Source organism: Myodes glareolus, chromosome 12 (genome assembly GCF_982192425.1).
Source record: "Myodes glareolus chromosome 12, mMyoGla1.1, whole genome shotgun sequence".
Taxonomy (NCBI): domain Eukaryota; kingdom Metazoa; phylum Chordata; class Mammalia; order Rodentia; family Cricetidae; genus Myodes; species Myodes glareolus.
The window spans coordinates 39,526,189-39,547,828 of NC_142037.1; the positions used below are offsets into that span (position 1 = coordinate 39,526,189).

Consider the following 21,640-nt stretch of genomic DNA (forward strand, 5'->3'; position numbering starts at 1 on the left):
GGGTGATCATTTTTTTTTTTTTTTTGGTCAAACAATTTCAAGAAGTTCCAGGAATGGCTTGACTTGGGAATTTGTTCCTGAGAGCATCAGTTTAGCATTTATGGCTATGATCCTGGGGCTGTTATCTAACTGTTGATCCAGAAGACTGAATCAGAAAGAAATTTGGATATGGTGTGATGGGTCAGTGGGTAAAGTCACTTGCCTCCATGTGTAACTAAACACCTGAGTTTAATTTGAGAAACCGCATGATGGATGAAGAGAACCAATTGCTAGTTGTCCTCTAAGCTCCACATGTCTGCCACAATATGCACACGTACACACAGGCACACCAAACAAACCAACAGTAGAAAGTCAAGGACAACTTAAAAGTTTATGTGACACTAAAACCATAAGGTAACTAAGAACACTGAATAGTTCAAATGGAAGTATGGAATTTACTAAAGCGGTGCTTTGTACATCTGTGATCCACAAAAATCTAGAAGAATATTTAAATTTCAGTTTATTTTGCGGACGAGCTAAGTAAATAATGTAAGCTTATTTATAGTCATCTGGGTGGCCAGTGCATCTGCATCCTTACAAACATAATCGTTCCTATGTGTTGAGAGCTTTGGGCCCCTTCAGGTAATTTTGAAAATCATCATAAGCTATTGTAGTCTACAGCTACTCTAATGTGCTATAGAACACCAAAGTAGATTCTGATTGCATTTTGTTTTCCTTTTTTTCCAAGAGACAGACTCCTGATGATGAGATAAAAAAATTCTTCACTTTGGAGACATTGGAGCACTCAGTTCTAAATGTGATGTCTTCATTAAGCCCCTCCGACTGGGGCCCAGTGAGAAGGAGGCAGGGAGAGTGTAAGAGCCAGACAGGATGAGGGACACCAGAGAAGCAGTATCTTCCAGACACAGAGCACTGACAAACAAAACGACTCACAGAAACAGTGTAGCATCTCAGGGCCTGCACAGGTTCAAGTCAGTCTGGGTCCCAGTGATGAGAGGCTGAAGGGGACACAGGTTCCAATCCCTAACCAAGAAGTCATCTCCACCTGACATCCATCTGCAAAGGAAAAAATACATTAACCACACTTAAGGGTAGCCTCCAAGCTCACCAATAGCTGATCCACACAAAAAGAATTCAGTAATATTTCTGTAGACTTTTTGTCTTCTATTGCTTTGTTTGGACATTTTTTGTCTTATTGATGCTTTTCTTCTATAGTGTGGTTTAAATTTTTATGTTTTTATTGGTTTCATGTGTTTTTGTTTTTCTTTTTATTCTGTTTTGTTTATTTTTTGTTTACCTGTTTGTTTTCTAAAGAGTATAGGGTTGAGTGGGCCGGGACAAGATGGTGATCTGGGAGGAGTTGGGGAAAGCAGTTCACTCATCCCTTCTGACTTTTACAATCATTGACAATATTTTTTCTATAAAACATAATTTGTTGATTGCTGTAGCAGTGCTGAGGAGTTCTAACCAGAGAGGTGAGTGGGTGCTAGCCTGGGCGGCTTGCCCGGGAAGAGAGCACAGCCTCTCCCCGCTCAGCTTCTGCAGCAGGGTCTTCTGTGTTTCACCGGACCCCTCCCTGCCCCCACTGCCGCTGCCCTCTTGTCTCCTGGGCCCTGGGAAGACCAGCTATCCCAGGTGCAGTGCTGAGGAGCTCGATCCAGAGAGTGCTGAGGAGTTCTATCCAGAGAGTGCAGAGGAGTTTCATCCAGAGAGGTGGAGACGGGCAGGTGCCAATGCAAGAATTCCTCAAACAACCTGAAAGGCAACATGACATCTCCAGAATCCAGGGAGCACAAAATGAGAAAAATTGAACACCCTACTCCAGAAGAAATAGAAGAAATCGACTCTAAGCGGATCTATATGAAAATAATAGAGGAACTTAAACAGGAGGTGAAAATCTGCCGTAAAGAAATGGAAGATAAGTATAACAAAAAGATTGAGGAAATGAGTAAAGAAATGGAGGAAAAATATACCAAAAAGTTTGAAGAAATGAGTAAATCCGTAAATGAAATTCTGGGAAACCAAGAAAAAACAATCAAACAGGTAATGGAAACAGTTCAAGATTTGAAAACTGAAATGGAGTCAATGAAGAAATCACAAACAGAGGGCCGGCTGGCTATGGAAAATCTAGGTAAACGAACAGAGACTTCAGAAACAAGCAAAACCAACAGAATACAAGAGATAGAAGAAAGAATCTCAGACTCTGAGGACACCATAGAGAAATTAAACGCTCTGACCAAAGAAAACAGCAAATCCAACAAATTCTCATCACAAAACATTCAGGAATTGTGGGACACAATAAAAAAACCAAATCTAAGAATAATAGGGATTGAAGAAGGAGAAGAACTGCAGATCAAAGGCCCAGAAAATATATTCAACAAAATTATAGAAGAAAACTTTCCCAATCTAAAGAACAATATTCCTATGAAGGTTCAAGAAGCATACAGAACACTGAATAGACTGGATTAAAAAAAAAATCCCCTCGCCATATAATAATCAAAACACAAAACATACAGATTAAAGAAAGAATATTAAGAGCTGCAAAGGAAAAAGGGCAAGTAACTTATAAGGTAAACCTATCAGGCTTACACCGGAATTCTCTATGGAAACCATGAAAGCCAGAAGGTCCAGGATAGAGGTACTGCAGAAACTAAGAGACCATGGATGCAAACCCAGACTACTATACCCAGCCAAGCTATCGTTCACTATCAATGGAGAAAACAAAATATTCCAGGATAAAAATAAATTTAAACAATTTGTAGGCACAAATCCAGCCTTACAGAAAGTAATAGAAGGAAAATCACAATCCAAGGAATCCAACATTGCCATCACTGCCTACAATAACCCAGACATCTAGTGACCCTTCACAACCACAACGCAAAGAAGAGAAACACACAAACTCTACTACACACAAAAAAATAATAACCGGAATCAACAACCACTGGTCATTAATATCACTTAATATTAATGGACTCAACTCACCTATAAAAAGGCACAGACTAAGAGATTGGATACGAAAACAGGATCCAACATTCTGCTGTTTACAAGAAACACATCAAACACAAAGATAGACATCTACTCAGAGTAAAGGGTTGGGAAAAGGTTTTCCAAGCAAATAGACCTAAGAAACAAGCGGGTGTGGCCATCCTAATATCTAACAAAATTGACTTCAAACTAAAATCAATCAGAAGAGATGGAGATGGACATTTCATACTCATAACAGGAACAATTCATCAGGAGGAAGTCTCAATACTGAATATCTATGCCCCTAATATAAAAGCACCCACTTATGTAAAAAAAAAATTTTAGAACTCAAGGCAGTCATCAAACCACACACACTAATAGTAGGAGACTTCAACACACCTCTCTCACCAATGGACAGGTCAATCAAACAGAAACTCAACAGAGAAATAAGAGAATTACTAGAGGTAATGAATCAAATGGACTTAACAGATATCTATAGAACATTCCACCCAATTAGGAAAGAATATACCTTCTTCTCTGCAGCTCATGGAACCTTCTCGAAAATTGACCACATACTCGGTAACAAAGCAAACTTCCACAGATACAAAAAAATATTAGTAACCACCTGTGTCTTGTCAGATCACCACGGAATAAAGTTAGAATTCAATAACAATTCGAACACCAGAAAGCCTACAAACGCGTGGAAGTTGAACAGTCAACTACTAAATCATCCCTGGGTCAAGGAAGAAATAAGAAAGAAATTAAAGTCTTCCTTGAATTTAATGAAAATAAAGACATAACATACTCAAACCTATGGGATACAATGAAAGCAGTGCTAAGAGGAAAGTTCATAGCACTAAGTGCCCAATTAAAGAAAACAGAGAAAGCACATATTGGAGACTTAACAGCACACCTGAAAGCTCTGGAAAAAAAGAGAAGCAGACTCTCCCAGGAGGAGTAGAAGACTGGAAATAATCAAACTGAGGGATGAAATCAACAAAATAGAAACACAGAAAACAATCCAAAAAATCAACGAAACAAAAAGTTGGTTCTTGGAGAAAATCAACAAGATTGACAAACCCCTAGCCAAACTAATCAAAAGGCAGAGAGAGAACACTCAAATTAATAAGATCAGAAATGAAAAGGGGGACATAACAACAGACACAGAGGAAATTCAGAGAATCATTAGATCTTACTACGAAAGTTTATATGCCACAAAGTTGGAAAATGTACAAGAAATGGATTGGTTTTTAGACAGATACCATTTACCAAAGTTAAATCAAGACCAGGTGAACAATCTAAATAGACCTGTTAGTCGCGAAGAATTAGAAGCTATTATCAAAAACCTCCCGACCAAAAAAAGCCCAGGGCCAGATGGTTTCAATGCAGAATTCTACCAGAACTTCCAAGAAGAGCTGATACCTATACTCCTTAAAGTATTTCACAATATAGAAACAGAAGAGTCATTGCCAAACTCTTTTTATGAAGCTACAGTTACCCTGATACCAAAACCACATAAAGACACAACCAAGAAAGAGAATTACAGGCCAATCTCACTCATGAACTTTGACGCAAAAATTCTCAACAAAATCCTGGCAAACCGATTCAAGAACACATTAGAAAAATTATCCATTATGATCAAATAGGCTTCATTCCAGAGATGCAGGGCTGGTACAACATATGCAAATCTATCAATGTAATCCATCATATAAATAAACTGAAAGAAAAAACCATATGATCATTTCATTGGATGCTGAAAAAGCATTTGACAAAATCCAACATCCCTTAATGATAAAGGTGTTGAAGAGATTGGGGATACAAGGGTCATACCTAAATATAATAAAAGCTATTTACAGCAAGCCAACAGCTAACATCAAACAGAACGGAGAGAAACTCAAAGCCATTCCATTGAAATCAGGAACAAGACAAGGCTGTCCACTCTCCCCATACCTCTTCAATATAGTGCTAGAAGTTCTAGAAATAGCAATACGACAACATAAGGGGATCAAGGTGATTCGAGTTGGAAAGGAAGAAGTTAAACTCTCGTTATTTGCAGACGATATGATAGTATACATGAGCGACCCCAAAAACTCTACCAAAGAACTCCTACAGCTGATAAACACCTTTAGTAATGTGGCAGGATACAAGATCAACTCCAAAAAATCGGTTGCCCTCCTATACACAAAGGATAAAGAAGCAGGGAGGGAAATCAGAGAAACTTCACCTTTCACGATAGCCACAAATATCATAAGATATCATAAGATAGCATAAGATATCTTGGGATAACTCTGACCAAGGAAGTGAAAGACCTATTTGACAAGAACCTTAAGTCTTTGAAGAAAGAAATAGAGGAGGATACCAGAAAATGGAAAGATCTCCCTTGCTCTTGGATTGGGAGGATCAACATAGTAAAAATGGCAATTCTACCAAAAGCAATCTATAGATTCAATGCAATTCCCATCAAAATCCCATCAAACTTCTTCACAGACCTTGAGAGAATAATAATTAATTTTATATGGAAAAACAAAAAACCCAGGATAGCCAAAACAATCTTATATAATAAAGGAACTTCTGGAGGTATAACCATCCCTGACTTCAAACTCTATTACACAGCTACAGTATTGAAAACAGCTTGGTACTGGCATAAGAACAGAGAAGTCGACCGATGGAATCGAATAGAAGACCCAGATATTAACCCACAAACCTATGAACACTTGATTTTCGACAAAGGGGCTAAAGGTATGCAATGGAAGAAGGAAAGCATCTTTAACAAATGGTGCTGGCATAACTGGATGTCAACCAGTAGAAGAATGAAAGTAGATCCATATCTATCACCATGCCCAAAAATCAAGTCCAAATGGATTAAAGACCTCACCATTAATCTGACCACTTTGAACCAGATAGAAGAGAAAGTGGGAAATAGTCTACAAGATATAGGCACAGGAGGCCACTTCCTAAGTAGACCCCGATTAGCACAGACAATTAGAGAATCAATGAATAAATGGGACCTCCTGAAACTGAGAAGCTTCTGTAAAGCAAAGGACACTGTCAGTAAGACAAAAAGGCTACCTTCTGACTGGGAGAAGATCTTCACCAACCCCTCATCAGATAAAGACCTGATCTCCAAAATATACAAAGAACTCAAGAAACTAGACACTAAATCTCTAATTAACCCAATTAAAAAATGGGGTGCTGATCTGAACAGAGAATTCTCAACAGAAGAACTTCGAATGGCCAAAAGACACTTAAGGTCATGCTCAACATCCTTAGCGATCAGGGAAATACAAATCAAAACAACTATGAGATACCATTTTACACCGGTCAGATTAGCTAAAGTCAAAAACACTAATGATAGCCTATGCTGGAGAGGATGTGGAGAGAGGGGAACTCTCATCCATTGTTGGTGGGATTGCAAACTTGTGCAGCCACTGTGGAAATCAGTGTGGTGGCTTCTCAGGAAACTGGGAGTCAACCTCCCTCAAGACCCAGCAATTCCACTCTTGGGAATATACCCAAGAGATGCCCTAGCATACCACAAAAACATTTGTTCAACTATGTTCATAGCAGCACTATTTGTAATAGCCAGAACCTGGAAACAACCTAGATGCCCCTCAATAGAAGAATGGTTAAAAAAGGTGTGGAACATATATACATTAGAGTTTTACTCAGCGATAAAAAACAATGACATCTTGAATTTTGCATGCAAATGGATGGACGTAGAAAACGCTTTACTGAGTGAGGTAAGCCAGACCTAAAAAGAGGAATATGGTATGTATTCACTCATAAGTGGATTCTAGCCATAATTAAAGGTCTTTGAGCCTTTGAGAGAAGGGAGTAGGGGAGGAATGGGGAAAACTCGGGGGGGGGGGGATTGGGATGGGGGAGAGGGAGGAAGGATGGATATGGGATCAGGGAAGAATATATCTCAACTATGGGAGTCGTTTTAGGGTTTACAAGAGACTTGATTATAAAGGGGATCCCAGGTCCAAGGAGAGATCCCCAGATTGTTCTCTGGACAGAGGAGAGGGTGTCTGAACTGGCCTTGGCCCATAACCATACTGATGAATATTTTGCATTTCACCATAGAACCTTCATCTGGCGATGGATGGAGATAGAGACAGAGACCCACATTGGAACACTGGACATAACTCCCTAGGTCCAAACAAGAAGAAGAAGGAAAGAGAACGTGAGCAAAGAAGGCAAGACCAGAGGAAACCTTCATCCGACGATGAATGTCGATACAGACGGAGACCCACATTGGAGCACTGGACTGAGACCCCCAAGGTCCAAATGAGGAGCAGAAGGAGGAAGAAAATGAAAAAGGAAATCAGGACTGCGAGGGATGCTATCAACCACTGATACAAGGGAATGGATCTAATGAGAGTTTACCAAGTCCAGTTGGACTGGGACTAAACGAGGACGTGATCTAACCAGATTCTCTGAATGAGGCCGGATTCTCTGAATGTGGCTGGCCCGGAGTCTTTCTGAAAAGCCATTGACAATGACACTGGGACTTGTTTCCTCTGCATATACTGGACTTTGGGGATCCAGTCTGTCTGGGCACTCACCTTCCTGGACCTGGAGGGAGGGGGGAGGAGCTTGAACTTCCCACAGGGCAGGAAACCCTGACTGCTCTTAGGGATGGAGAGGGAGGAGGAGAGGGAGTGGGGGGAGTGGGAGGGTGTTGGGAGGAGGGGCGGAAATGGAAACTTTTTTAATTTAATAAACTTTGAAAAAAAAAAGAACAGGAAAGGTGGGATGTTCAACTCTGCAAATGCAAAGCTTTGAGAGGCTCAGCTCCAAGACCGACCTTGCAAAGAGAAAGCTTCAGTATTCAATAAGGGCCCAGAGCTGGACTAGAGGCAGACCTAGAATTGGGATGCCTCAAGAAAAACTTCCTATTAGATTGAACAGAAAGGGGCTGGAGAGATGGCTCAGTGGTTAAGAACACTGACTGTTCTTCCAGAAGACCTGGGTTCAATTCCCAGCACCCATATAGCAGCTCACAACTGTCTGTAACTCTAAGATCTGACACCCTCACATAGACATACATGCAGGCAAAACACCAATGTACATAAAATAAAAAATAAGTAAAAATATTTTTAAAAAGAATGAACAGTGAGCTCTCACACTGCTCCACCAGGAGTTAGATTCCGCTAGACAATCTGACAGATTGCACTGTGCTGTACAATGAAGCAATGTTCTCAAAAAATCTCCCCTATGCCATAAAGATGGCATCTTATGGTTTGTCTGGCTTGCTTTTCATCCATTTAAGATTCTGCCCGACAGAGAAAGTTGACATGGCTAAATAGTATTAAGTTCTCTGAGCAGTCTCAGTTCATGAGACCATATTCAACTGCTGTATATAGATTAGTCCAAGTTAGATACTGGGGACACAATGCTTAGGAGAGCATGCCTTTTGTCTTCCTCTTGTGTAGGGTAACAGGTTCAATTTGGTTTCATCAAAAGACAAAAGTAACCTCTTCCCAGTACACACACACACACACACACACACACACACACTGGGGCTATGTTATTACACTCACTTAAATAGATGTGCTATTTTATGATACCCTGAGTGATGAATTAATTTAACCAACAGAGGAGGAAAAACGACTAAAGCCCAGAGAATCATCAACAAGCAGTTCCCACGGTTCAGATTCTGGCGGCGAGAGAAGAACAATGACTAGCTGCCTCCCATCCATCCTTCACTGTCCCCACTGTGTGCAGAGCAAACATGTCCCTGATCAGTGAGAGGAAAACCTCTTCTATGGTCCCCCCTCCTCTGGGATTTCTGATGCAGCTGTGGGGAGCAGTACTTGTCAAGTTCTCAAATCTGGAAAACAGGCACCAAAACCACCTTTTGGAGACTAGGAACCTGGCAGTGAGTCTCACAGAAGGAGACTGACCTGCTCTGCAGTAGAAGGCCCCACTCGGCTTGCCTATCGGTGAGTGTCTAGGAATTCCTGTTTCCACGTCTGTTAGAGATGAGAGTGCCCAACACACAGGGTCCTAAGGGTGCTTAGGGTCACAACATGCCAAGGATTCCAGGAGAAGGGTGGGTTATAGTTCTTGGCTCAGTGTCTAAGGAACTTAGCCAGATTAAAAAAAAAAATCTATGGACTTTGCAAGCTAACAATGACTCCATGTAGATTCATCAATTTTTATAAATTTTGGTAGGGGATGTTTATGAGTGTGGGCAAAGGTCTACAGGAACTCTGACTTTAAGCTCATATTTGCACTAAAGACTAAAGTGTGCCCCACCTCAGCCCCTTGCTTTTTTTCTGTGGTAGCCTAGGTAAATCCTTAAGTTCACAATCCTTCTGCCTCAGCCTCCCGAGCCCTAAAAATACAGAAATGTACCACCATACCCAGAAAGTCTGTAGAAAGGAGAAAAAGTGTAGGGTTTGAAAGAGAAAGGGGGATTGAATAATAAGGAGGTTGATGAGGAAGGAGGAGAAACGGGGAGGACAGGAGGCAGAAGAGGAAGTAGGAAGTTAAAAGAGTAAGGAGGACGGAGGACGAGAAGAAGCCAAAACTCCACACTGGGGATGGCTGGCCCCAGTCGCTGCCTTTATTGAGTCTCTGGGTGTAGGATGACCCTTTCTTTGCTGTTCCACAGGCATGCGCTGGGGGGCGCTGAAGGTGAGGAGACAAAGAAGGTTGAGGGGTCTCTCTGGCCTCCTGTGCTGTGCTTGACTGATCTCAGTGTCTGCTGCCACGGCCTCAGACCCTGCTGGGCTTCTTGGGGCCTTTGTTGTTCTTGGCTGGCATGAAGGCATACAGCTCTTCAATAAGCATCTCCATCTGGGCTGTGACCTCAGTCATTGTGTCGATGACCAGCAGCTGCTGCAGTTTCAACTTGCTGTTCTCCCGCAGGGCCTTGTTCTCTTCCTGGAAGACGCAGTACTCCTCACGCAGAACATGCAGAGCCTGCAGGGCCTGGTTCATCTCCCTCAGCAGCTGCAGAGACTGGGTGCTGTCGCCTAGGTTGGCGGCGACCTTGCAATCCTCCTCCCCAGATGATAAGTTGTTGACCATCTCCCTCAAAGCACGCGGTGTCTTAGAGTCCTCCTGTGTTGCAGGGGGCCCTTTGGGTTCCTCAAACGCAGCCGAGAGGCCTGGGCTCTGATCTGGCAGAAGCCCAGGGTTATGGGGCTCCTCTTTGGGTGAGGAGATGGGCTTGCTCTCCTCGGCAGAAGTGGCATTGTCTTCTGCCTGGGCCCAGTAGGCCTGCCTCTGTTCCAGCAACTGCTGGAGGGCCCAGTTCTCCTCTCGAATGAGCTGCAGGGTGTTCTCCTTGCTGTGCTGGGCAGGCAAGCTGGCGTTCTCTTTCTTCACCGCTTCCTGGGAGGCTGCGTCCTTGTGCAGCAGCGGAGCTGAGGACTGACTCTCCTCTTGGCCCAAAGTGACCTCGTGCTCCTCCCAAAAGACCTGCAGTATCTTGTTCTCCTTGCGGAGGGCCTTGTTCTCGTCCCTCAGGGCCCTGTTCTCATCCCGTAGCGACTTGTTCTCCTTTTGCAGCACGTACTCCTTGGTCTGCCTCTTGTGGTGCAGTTTGTGGTGGAAGGAAGAGGAGGGGGAGAAGTATGGGGACTGTAGGCGGCAGGTCTCATTCACCCACCGCCCGTCCTGGAAGACAAACATCTCGTCGCTGAGCTGCACTCGGGGAGGGTTGTAGTCCAGTTCCAGGTCCGCCTGGGAGGTGGGGCGCTCCATAGGGTCAAAAGGCACAGAAGAGAAGCAGTTGAGTGGGTAGGAATGCTGGCTGACTACCCTGCGGCTCATCCGGGGCAAGGCTGCCTGCCGGGAGCATCGAGGGGTGCTGTACAAGTTGTGGAGCCTCAGGAAGGGTTCGGTGGTGCCCCTCTGTGGGAGAGAGCGGGAAAGAGTTAATGGAGGAACTGGTAAAGGACCTGCTGGTGGAATATGAGGCCTAGAGGCCCCTCACCTGACCTCCGGGATCCTCATAGGAAACTATAGCCAGCCTATGTTAGTCGGGGTACCTTTCTTCTTGAGCTAATAGATGGATACTGAACCATGATTCCTAGGGGAAATACTGGGCTAACTTCCCCGGCGAAGTGGAGTTGGTGCAGGTAGAAACATAACCAGAGAACTTTGAGGCCATCTGGTCTTCATAGTTAGGACTACTGGAGTTAGAGAAAGACACTGTCTCTGAAAATGAAAACCCACAGCTAATAAGGTCCAATCATATGGTAGAAACTAAAGGCATGGATTTTAAAATCAACCTTTGTCAAAACCCCTGTCCTTTCTACTTAACAGTTTTAAGAATTTGGGCAAGTTGTGTGACTTTCCGTTTCTAAAATTTTAACTTGGGATAACCACACCTCCTCGAAGAGGGTGTCAGATCCCTCAGAGCAGGGAATTGCAGGCCTCCACAGGCTGCCCAGCTGGTTATCTGGTTGCATTTGGCCTACATAATTCACCTAATTCTCACCACACTGACAAATAAAGTATTTTTCCAGCACGCATATCCCTAACCTGAAGAATCTCAGTTCCAAAGTGCTCCAAACTCTGAAGCTTCCTGAGCATCCATGTGATGCCACCAGAGAAAATTCCATACCTGCCTTCCTGCAGAGACACAGGTGCACTAAAACAAGTGCCCAAAATTATTATGATTTGTAGATGACATACAGATATAGATATGGATTTAATGTTTCTGCATGGGCTCCATCCCTGAGGACCTCCCTCCGTTTTGTCTCCATCTAAATATTCAAATATTCTGAAATCCACCCCCCTTTTAGTGGCTTGCCTCCTGAACATAGCATCCATGATGGGTGGTTTTAATCATCAATGTGGCACAACCTACAATCACCTGGAGGGAAAAGATCTCAGTGAGGAATGATCTGGATTGGGATGTCCTGTGAAATACCTATAAGGGGTTTTCTTTTTCTTTTCTTTTCTTTTTGAGGGATTCTCTTGCTTGGGTTAATTGATGTGGAAAGATCCAGACCATGGTGGGCCACAACTCTCAAGGAGAAATCTTCTTAGATGGAGTTACTGGGGTTGCCGACCTTCCCCCTAAAGAGTTTGGGAACAGGTCTGGACAGCGAGCAGCCAGGCTTAGCTGACATGCACTGCTGTGGTCTGAATGTGTCCTTTATATTTCACAGGCTGGAACTTAATCCCAAAGGTGCGTGCTAATGGTGTTTGAGATGTGAGACTTTTGCAAGGTGGACTGGGTCATGAGGGAATGGATGAACCTACTCATGGGTCAATGGGCTGTTGTAGGAACATCTTCCACAAAGTGAGTTCTCTGTGGCTTGCTGTATCTCACCAAGTGATGCCCTCCACCATGCTGGGACACAACGGAAGGTCCTTGCCAGAAGGTGGCCAGCAGCTAGGATAGTGTCACGTCTTGCTCTTTATTCTGTGTGAGCTGTCTGGCCTTGGGCACTTTGTTCTAGCAACACTGAAGTTTCTCCTCTCTTCCATGAAAGATGTAGCTGCTACCGCCCAGGCGAGATGCCCACCTGCCCAAGAAAACCCAAGCCAGTTGAACAAGCTTTTAAAGCGGCTGCTTTGCCAACACTGTTGAGGGTTAACGTAGGGCACGCTCAGCCAGTTGAAGTGCTTTTAATGCACGTGAACCTGAAGGGGACCAGGGTCCTAGAATGAAAAACCACAGTGCTAACTTTCACGGCTGAGTCCCACTGTCATAAAAGAATAAATAAATAAAATAAACCTCTCACCTCTCTAATGATATGCTAAATAGCTAAATACAAGGTTTGCTTTAATAACTGCTAACAGATGAAAAGATAATTCACAAGGTAAAAGTGATTGGTTTTGATAGACTGTTAATGCTAATAGCAAAGAGAATAAAGAAGATGCCAGAATAAAGAAGATGCTAATTGACAGACTCTCGTACAATCTTGCTCTGAAGCTATTTCAGCAGGTCTTGCTGTGAGCCAAAGAGGAAGGAGAAAAAAGACAAAGGGAAACCGAGTGGGCACTGGGAAGTAGTGCCAGAGTGCATTCTGATCCAGATGTATTCTGATTCAGATGTAGAACTCTCCTTGATGACCTAACACTGGTCTTTCATTAACGCTCTAGCACTGAATGACTTAATGAGATGCACAGAGAGCTCACTGGGAGGTTTGAATGCCTGAAAGAGTGAGTCTGTGTGTAGAAGGGGATCAGTTGCTTGGACAGAAAATAACACTATGGCTTTCTAAGCTAATGTGCTAGAAGAAAATAGATGTGAAAATGCTCGTGTTCAGTGTGAGGAAGAAAAACGTGAAATCAATAAGACCTGAAAAGACCTAAAGGCGATAACTAGTGAATCACAGACTTTGCAGTGTGATTGAGAATTCCAGCCACCCAATAGGGTTGGGAGGTGGGAGCCAGAGGCACTGTCATAATTCCCTTCCAAAGGGAATGAACTCAGGACAAAGCTACCTGGGGCAGAAACATACAGGCAGCCTGGGGGTTAGCGGTAACAGTTCTGGTGAGAGGAGAGGATGCAGACTTCTAGAAGCAAGAGAAGAATTAGAGCTAAGACATCACCTGGCCCCACTAAGTATCAGTCACAGGCATGACACTGACCTGGCTTCCATCTCAGCTCTGTCCTTGTGACTAAGCCTCCCATTTCCCAGAGCTGTGAAATCTCTGCTTTGTACTTGTGCGGCCCTGTGACCAGACATGACACCATCAACACTCTCTCAGTATCCTTCCTCACCTTATTTCTCATAGCAATCCCACTCCCCCCACACCCAGCATCTCATTTGGGGATGTACAGGCTTCTCTTACAACCCTACAGGTAGGACCAGTTAACATCATTGAGTAATCCATGCCTACCTCCCTACCCAAGACCACCAGTCTAGGGTATCCTGGCAGGTTGCCTGGCTTGTGCCTGTGACCATCCTGGCAGGAATGAAGATATTCTAAAGAGATACTGTCCATCCTTCTAGATATCAGATGATTGAAACAATGGACCCCAAGAAATTTCTCTAGTAGTCTTAGGTTTGGAGACGATAAAGACTGAAGGCTGGTGCCAGCCAGAGAGGAAGACTATCTCTCAGAAAGAGATTTCACAGAGTCATGATAATTTTTCAGACCACCCTGCAGAAGAGACTTGGGATGACATGGTGATGCTGGGTTGGACCACGCCCAGACCAGGGCTGCTTAGCTACCTGAACCTCTGTGACTTTACTTAAACTTCTTGTCCAAGATGGATTCAGAGGATCACTAGACCTCCTCGTTACTCCTTCCGGAGTTGCCGCATTGAAGAAATCTCCTCTTCCTGCTTTTCAACACCAGCTGATTGCTTAAGTGACCTTTAGGTGACCACTGACTAAGCCTGGCTGGCATACTCAAGGACACATCCGGCCATGAAAAAATCTCCAGGCCCTATCCCATATCCCTCTGTCATTCATATCCCTCTGTCACCCAAGATCCAAGACCCAAGGTCCCACAGCACAGGAAGTAGGTCTGAGGGGACCAGAACAAACCCAAGACTTCTCAATCCACCTTTTCTCCTTGACCGCTAAGCTGGTGTTGGGAGCTAGGGACAGACAGTTGTGCCGGGGTAGATGGATCTTTCTAATCTTTTTATCACGTGACAGTAAGGAAAGGGTGGGGACTTTATGGTGAGAACTGACAGAGGGGAGGACCATACTGAAGATGGTTGGTGTTCATGATCTAGGATCCTGGACTGAATAAAACAGGTTGATCTTCCACCATATGAGGATGTGGCCCCACCCCCACAGCTTCCGCTTCACAATGGGCTTATCCCCTGAACCAAGAACCAAAATGAAGACTTCCTCCCTTAACTTGCTTCTTGCCGGGTCTTCGGTCACAGTAGTGTGAACAGCCATACAACTACTTTCAAACGTTATCCCCAACCCCTTTCCCACTCCCACATCTAGGCCGGTATCTCCTGTCTGCCCCTATGTACCCAAGGGACCATGTCCACACTCATTTTGTCTACTAGGGATCAGATCCAGCCTGGTTCCTTGTCCTCCTATAAGATGGCCAGGGCATAGTTACCTAATGTTCTGGCTTAGCTTTCACGAGCTGAAAAAGACATAACTAACAGTGGTTGCTCACCACAATGCTGTAAGGAAAACAAATACCTAGGTTGTCCCCTTGTCCTGTAGTTTTGCCTCCTCCTGACCACATTTGCTGACTCTGCTACAGTCACACCAATACAGAACACCAGCTCGAGATCCTTCCTCTTCCATACGTACCTCCCTAGACCAAACTCTTAGGTCAATTACCTGTGCCTTGGGTCCCTCCATCCTACATTTCACCTCCACTGGCTGCATGACCCTGGTCTTCCAGTGAGCTTTTGGGTGACTCTGGAGAAAGCAAGGCCACCCCTTTGTGACATAGCAGCAGAAGGAACAGTTAACTAAAAGGGGTCCCCCCAAGGCAGCTGCTGTGTGCAGGAGACGTGGGAACCACAAGCTGTCAGGGTTTTAGCCATTCACTGGCCTCAAAAGAAACAAGTTAATGTCCCTCCCCAGTAAACCATCTTCAAGCTATAGCAGTGCTGAATTCTCTTGAGGGCTGCAAAGGGGCCACACGCTGGGGTTTCAACTCCTGAGTTCATTCTCAAGCATCTGGATTTTTTAAGGTCAACTCTAGTTCTCCACAAACATCCAGAGTGGTCCATGCAATGGAGGTGCTCCTTTGGTAAGGTTAGAATTTTCTCATGGTATCATCAAACCTTGAAAGGCTAACACTGGAGAACCTGATCATCCAACCCAGTCCCCTCATTCAAGGCCAGAGGATCCCAAGGTCCAGAGAGCCCATGCATCTTCCTAGACACATAGCCAGGAAAAAAACCAATATGACAAGAATTTGAGCATCTGACTTCTCTGTTCATCCTGTAAGGTTTGGAACAGGGTTATGCTAGCTAAAATTGGTTAAGTTATATTCTCCCGTGGTTGTCCCTACCTGAGGTAGAATCACATTGATTGGAATTTCTAGGCTTTCTAGATATCTAGGTATCTAGGTATCTCTCTTTCTTGTAAAATTTGGCCTGGAGTACTGAGAAAAAGAAAAAAATTAGATTTCTCCTTCCCAACCCATCCTCAGGGTCTCAGTGGCTCACCTGAAATCCCTAACTACTCTCTACACATTTATACCCTCCTTACCAATTATATACCTTATAAAAAAATCTCAGCCTAACGGTATATGTAGATGGTACCTATCCAGAAGTCTTACTGATCACTGAACGAAAATCAAGACAGGCATTAACAGATATAAAAACCCTCCTGCAAGTCTTTGAAGCAGAGATCACTTCAGCTCTTCCTGGTTTTAGACTATTATTTCTATGTCAAGTAAAAATCCATACCAACGTGAGGTGCCAGGTATAGGTCCTATGCATAAACTGGTCGCCAAAACACTCGGAACATTCCAGAGGTGACATCACAGAACAATACGGTGCTTTTCTGAGCTCATGGCTTCCCTCTGAGCATCTCAGGTGGGAACGGGGCTTCTGCAGGAAGGAAGAATCACTGCTGCTGTCTAGCCCGGGTCAGTGTGACACGCGGTAGCCCTAACACCAGCCTTTGTTTGGTCAGCCTCGCTGCCATGCACACCTCACTGCCAGGCTGGCTTGAAACTCTCCACCTCCATCCAAAGATGGCATCTACTTCAACCGTATTACTTAGGAAAAAAGAAAAATTAACTGTCCAGACCTGGGGAGGTTTGGTACTACTGAGGGAGTCTTCAGTTCAGTTCCTCTCCAATACTAGGTACATGGACTTAGTATCAGGTTCCAGAAGTTAGGGGCTCAGCCCTGCAAGATGACCTTTCCTTCAGGTACCAATCCCAGACCATGGCTACCCATACTTGTAACTGGTTAGCTGTGCTGGGGCTCCCTTGTCCTGCTCCACGGGTTCAATAGTTGTCTCTCAGAACTCAGAAAAGTGCCCTACTTAGGATCACAGCTTTATTATGAAGCACGCTAATTTGGAATGGCCAAATGGTAGTGATAAAGGGTGAGGCATTGAAGGATGATGTTGTAAAGCTTCAGGCCTTCTCTGGACTCACCCACCTCCCAGCATCTTCACCAGTATCTGAATCCTGTTGTCTACAGGAATTTGTGGAGTTTCACTATGTAGGCAAATTTAATTAAATCATTGGCCTTTTTATCATTTAACTAAATCCAAGTCTTTCCTGCTTCCCCAGAGGGGGAAGTTTGCTGAAAATTTAAACCTTCGAATCACCTGATTGGTTCCTCTGGCAACCAACCCCATCCCCACCCCCAACCCTGCCAAAGTCATGCAGCTAGCATAAACTGATGTGAGTTCCAGTGAGGTCCTGTCAGGAAATCCCATGGGTTTAAGGAGCCCTGTTCTGGTACAATTATACAATTATATCACATTAAGGCCACAACACCTGGTCCCTCCATCCTTAGTTCTATCAATTCCATGACCTCCAGAGCCAGTCAAGAGAACACTCTTGTGTTTCCAGAGTCCCAGTTCCATGAGATTTTGGCCCTTGGGGAAGGAAGAGAGTGATGACCCAAGATGAGCAGCCCCCAGAGATGCTAGAATTGACCCCTTGAGTCCCTAACACCCAAATTACAAGCAAATCTTGGTATAAGAAAATTCAAACGTACAAAAGCTAAAAGCTACACCTAGAGAAAAATCCAAGTGGCTGATTCCGTTGCCAAAAAATTTATGTCTACAAAGAAACTTTGAGGAAGTTTTTTAACCGTGTGTGTGTGTGTGTGTGTGTGTGTACGTACACTGGTGACAACCTTGGGTGTCAGCCCTCAGCTGCCATTCATCCTATATTTTAAGACATTGGCCCCGAACTTGACAAATAGATGAGGTGGGGTCAGTGAGCCCCAGGGATCTTCCTGTATCCACCTTGCCAGCTCTGCCAGACAAGAGGGCGCCTCACCAGAATTTTTAGGACTTTTCTTTTTTACATAGGTTTGGGTGATCAAATTCAGGTCCTTACAATTGCATGGCAGGTACTTCACTGAGCGAGCTACAAGACTTACTTAGCTGATTATGGAATTGTGGTTATAAATGCAGAGCGCTGAATTTGCCATCTTTGCCATTTTTAAGTTTCTAGTTCAAAAGTTTTGAGTATATTCATGTTGCTGTGTAAGAACACTCTAGAATTCTCTCCTCTTGGGAAACATGACTTCTGTTAAGCACTAATTCTCCCTCTTCCTTCTCGCCAGTCCTTGGCAGCCACATTCCTATTTTCTGTTTCTATGATTTAAACTACATTAATGTCTAAGCTAGGGTTTCTATTGCTGTGATAAAACACTGTGACCCAAAGCAATCTGGGTTTATTTTATCTTATGCTTCCAGGTAACACTTTATCACTGAGGAAAGTCAGGGCAAGGACAAAGGCAAATCCAATGGAGGAGTGCTGCTTAATGGCTTGCTCCCATGGCTTGCTCGGTATGGGTTCTTACAGCACCCAAGACTGCCAGCCCAGGAGTAGCACCACCCACAGTGAGCTGGGCCACACCACATCTACCACCAGTCATCCCCACAAGCTTGCCCACAGGCCTGTCTTAGGGAACCGCTTCCTCAATTCTGTTTCATCCTCTTAGATAATGCTAGCTTGTATGAAGTAGAAAACCCAACCAACCAACCAAACAGCTACCCAGCACAACGAGATGTGTTATGTGCGTGGAATTACAGAGTGTCGGTCCTTTCATGATTTACCCAAGTTGAAACAAATGCCAAGGTTTCCTTCTTCTGAAAGGCTCGGTGACATTTGACGATGTGCAGGTGTCATTTTGGGTATTGCCTGTCCCCTGACTGCTGCAAATACTTCTGCAGTAAACCTGGGTGTGCAAACATCGCTCTGAGATTCTGCTCTGGATTATTGTGGGTGCATGCCCAGAAGTAAAACTGCTCAATGACAAGGTAATTCCATTTTTACTTTGGGGGGTACCTCCTCACTGCTGTGCACAACACCTATTGTACTTAGCCTTCGCACCAACGGGAGACTTCTCATTTCCCCAAAAGCCTCACCAACACTCGCTGGTCTCAGCAGGCCATAGCTGTGCTGCCTGAAAGCATGATCTCATTTCTCCTCATGTACATTCCCCACAGAAGCTCCTGCACACCCCGGATGCTGAAGAGTCTAAAGTCACCAGAAGAAGTAATGCCACCAACAAACTGAGGCCTGGAGGGAGCTCCCTGATACAAAATTTGCTCCCATCCCCTTGAGTGGAATGTCTACCGGCTGACACACAATTGGTACTTCTGTTGTGAATGATCAATAAAGGGTTGTGCCAGAGCCTCTGCAAGGGCCTCTTTGTCTGCTCACTGGATAAATTGATTTTCACTTTTATTTTTAAAGAAACAGACATTTTACCTGGGCCATTCCAGTCACAGCCTTTCCAGTTGCCCCAAATGCCTGTTATTACTCAGGTTAATGCAACCCTCAATCACACGTGTTCCACAGACCTCCCAATCAGAGGGCACGACACAGGGCAGAGGTAGGCGGGTTTCTAATCTGGACATGTTGAAGAGACAGAAGGCAAGCAGGCGCCTTAGACTCCCAAGGCTCCTCTGGCCAGCGGCTGTCTGATAATTATTATATACGGGTCATCCAGCAGCAAGAAGGCTGTCAGCGAGCCCAGATTCCTTCCCTTCCTCCAGAAAGCTACACAAACTGAAGTTCTTGGCCAAGTAGCCTGAGGTGGTGGTCAGGTTTATGTTCCATCCTCTTTGTCTTCTCATCTATGAAGAAAGGCACAGGAAGCTTGGCAGGTCTGGTAGCTTACCTGACACAGTGTACCCCTGGCCTAGGCTGCTCTTTCTGTGGTAAACACTGTGCCCAAAAGTAACCTGACAGGAAAGGGCTTACGTGAATTCCAAATCCTGATCACAGCGAATTGTTTAGGGCAGTCAGAGTCGGAAGTGTGGAGGAATGCTGCTTACCCCTTGGCTCCCTTCCCCTGGCTTTCTTAACTTGCTTCCTTACACAACCTAGGATTACCTGCCTAGGGGTGGCTCCCACAGTGGCCTGGGCCCTCCCATGCCAATCATGAATCAAGAACACACTCAGAGAATCACACAGAACAACCTGGTCTGATAGGGACAATCGCACTGTTAAAGTTCCCTCTTCCCAGGTGACTATACTTTGTGTCAAACTGATAAAACAACAGCACAAACAGCACAATTGGCTCCTGTAATGGTTTGGGCTTGTATATTTGCATGCTCAATCCACAGATGATGAACTTTTTGGAAGAATTAGGAGGTCTGGTCTTGTTGGAGGAGGTCTGTTGCTGGGGTTGGTCTTTAAACTTCAAAGGCCCACACCAGTCTCTCTCTCTCTCTCTCTCTCCCTCCCTCCCTCCCTCCCTCCCTCCCTCTCTTCCTCCCTCCCTACCTATCTGCTCCCCACCATGATGAAGATGGATTCACCCTCTGAAACCGTAAGCCCCCAATTAAATACTTTCTTCTATAAGTTGCTTCGTCGTGGTGCCTCTCCACAGCAATAGAACAGTCACTGAGACAACCCTTTGTCAACTTGACACAACATGCATCACTATTTTTTATGTCCATTGGTGTTCTGTCTGCATGTATGTCTGTGTGAGGGTGTCACATGCCCTGGAACTGGAATTACAGACAGCAGTGAGCTGCCATGGAGGTGCTGGGAATTGAACCCGGGGCCTTTGGGTAAGCAGCCACTGCTCTCAGCTGCTGAGCCATCTCTCCAGCACCAGTGCATCATTATTAAGCCACAACATTTTAAACATGTCCTTTCTTGTTTATCCCCCAAATCTCATGCCACTATCATAGTATAAAACATGGCTTAACCTTTAAAGTCTCACAATCTTATAAAAAAATTCACCACTTAGAAATTCAATATTTCTTTAAAATATCTGATATCTTAACCATGGACTCCTATAAAATGTTCTATTACAAATAATGTTGCTATGAACATAGTTGAACAAATGCCTTTTATAGTATGATTGAGCATCTTTTGGCTATATTCCCAAGAGTGATATTCCAGGATCCTGAGGTAGGTTGATTCCCAATTTTCTGAGAAACCGCCATACTGATTTCCAAAGTGGTTGTACAAGTTTGCATTCCCACCAGCACTGAATGAGTTTTCCCCATACTCCACATCCTCCCCAGCATAAGCTATCATTAGTTTTTGATCTTAGCCATTCTGACATGTGTAAAATGGATTATCAGAGTTGTTTTGATTTGCATTTCCTTGATAGCTAAGGATGTTGAACATTTCCTTAAGTATCTTTTGGCCATTTGACATTCTTTTGTTGAGAATTTTCTGTTTAGTTCTGTACCCCATTTTTTAATTGGGTTATTTAGAATTTTAATGTCTAATTTCTTCAGTTCTTTATATATTTTGGAGATCAGTCCTTTGTCTTATGTGGGGTTGGTGAAGATCTTTTCCTATTCAGTAGGCTGCCTTATTGCCTTATTGACTGTGTCCTTTGCTTTACAGATGCTTCTCAGTTTCAGGAGGTTCCATTTACTTATTGTTGCTCTTAGTGTCTGTGTTACTGGGGTTAAGAAGTGGTCTTCTGTGTCCATGCATTGAAGACTACTTCCTACTTTCTCGTCTATCTGTTTCAGTGTGGTCAGATTTACATTGAGGTCTTTAATCCATTTGGACTTGAGTTTTGTGCATGGGGATAGATATGGATCTATTTTCATTCTTCTACATGTTGACATCCAGTTAACCAGCACAATTT

The 21,640-nt window shown here is 44.2% G+C and overlaps 1 protein-coding gene and 1 long non-coding RNA gene across 3 annotated transcripts; one reads left to right on the top strand and one right to left on the bottom strand.

The window, feature by feature from the left end:
• Positions 1 to 9,492: 9,492 nt before the first annotated feature.
• On the bottom strand, positions 9,493 to 16,439 carry LOC148120253 (protein chibby homolog 2-like). 2 transcript variants are annotated; one of them, XM_087912222.1, is made up of 2 exons: positions 16,286 to 16,439; positions 9,493 to 10,833 (listed from the first exon to the last, which is right to left on the bottom strand). In XM_087912222.1, exons 1-2 carry the CDS (start codon positions 16,358 to 16,360, stop codon positions 9,691 to 9,693), a joined length of 1,218 nt encoding a protein of 405 aa, XP_087768348.1. In that variant the 5' UTR covers positions 16,361 to 16,439; the 3' UTR covers positions 9,493 to 9,690. The 2 variants fall into 2 exon arrangements, with proteins under 2 accessions (XP_087768348.1, XP_087768349.1); XM_087912223.1 differs by lacking the exon at positions 16,286 to 16,439 and adding an exon at positions 15,204 to 15,322.
• Positions 16,440 to 18,204: 1,765 nt separating this feature from the next.
• On the top strand, positions 18,205 to 19,215 carry LOC148120254 (uncharacterized). The gene is made up of 2 exons (XR_015739482.1): positions 18,205 to 18,833; positions 19,023 to 19,215. It is a non-coding gene; the product is annotated as an uncharacterized LOC148120254 (long non-coding RNA).
• The last annotated feature ends 2,425 nt before the right edge of the window (positions 19,216 to 21,640 follow it).

What these genes read in the sequence shown, in the direction of transcription:
- LOC148120253 (XM_087912222.1), bottom strand. Translation starts at nt 16,360, where the DNA reads ATGTCACCTCTGGAATGTTCCGAGTGTTTTGGCGACCAGTTTATGCAT. An exon ending in ATACCTGGCACCTCACGTTG is followed by an intron (nt 10,834 to 16,285) that starts GTATGGATTTTT and finishes TCTCTCCCACAG; the next exon opens with AGGGGCACCACCGAACCCTT.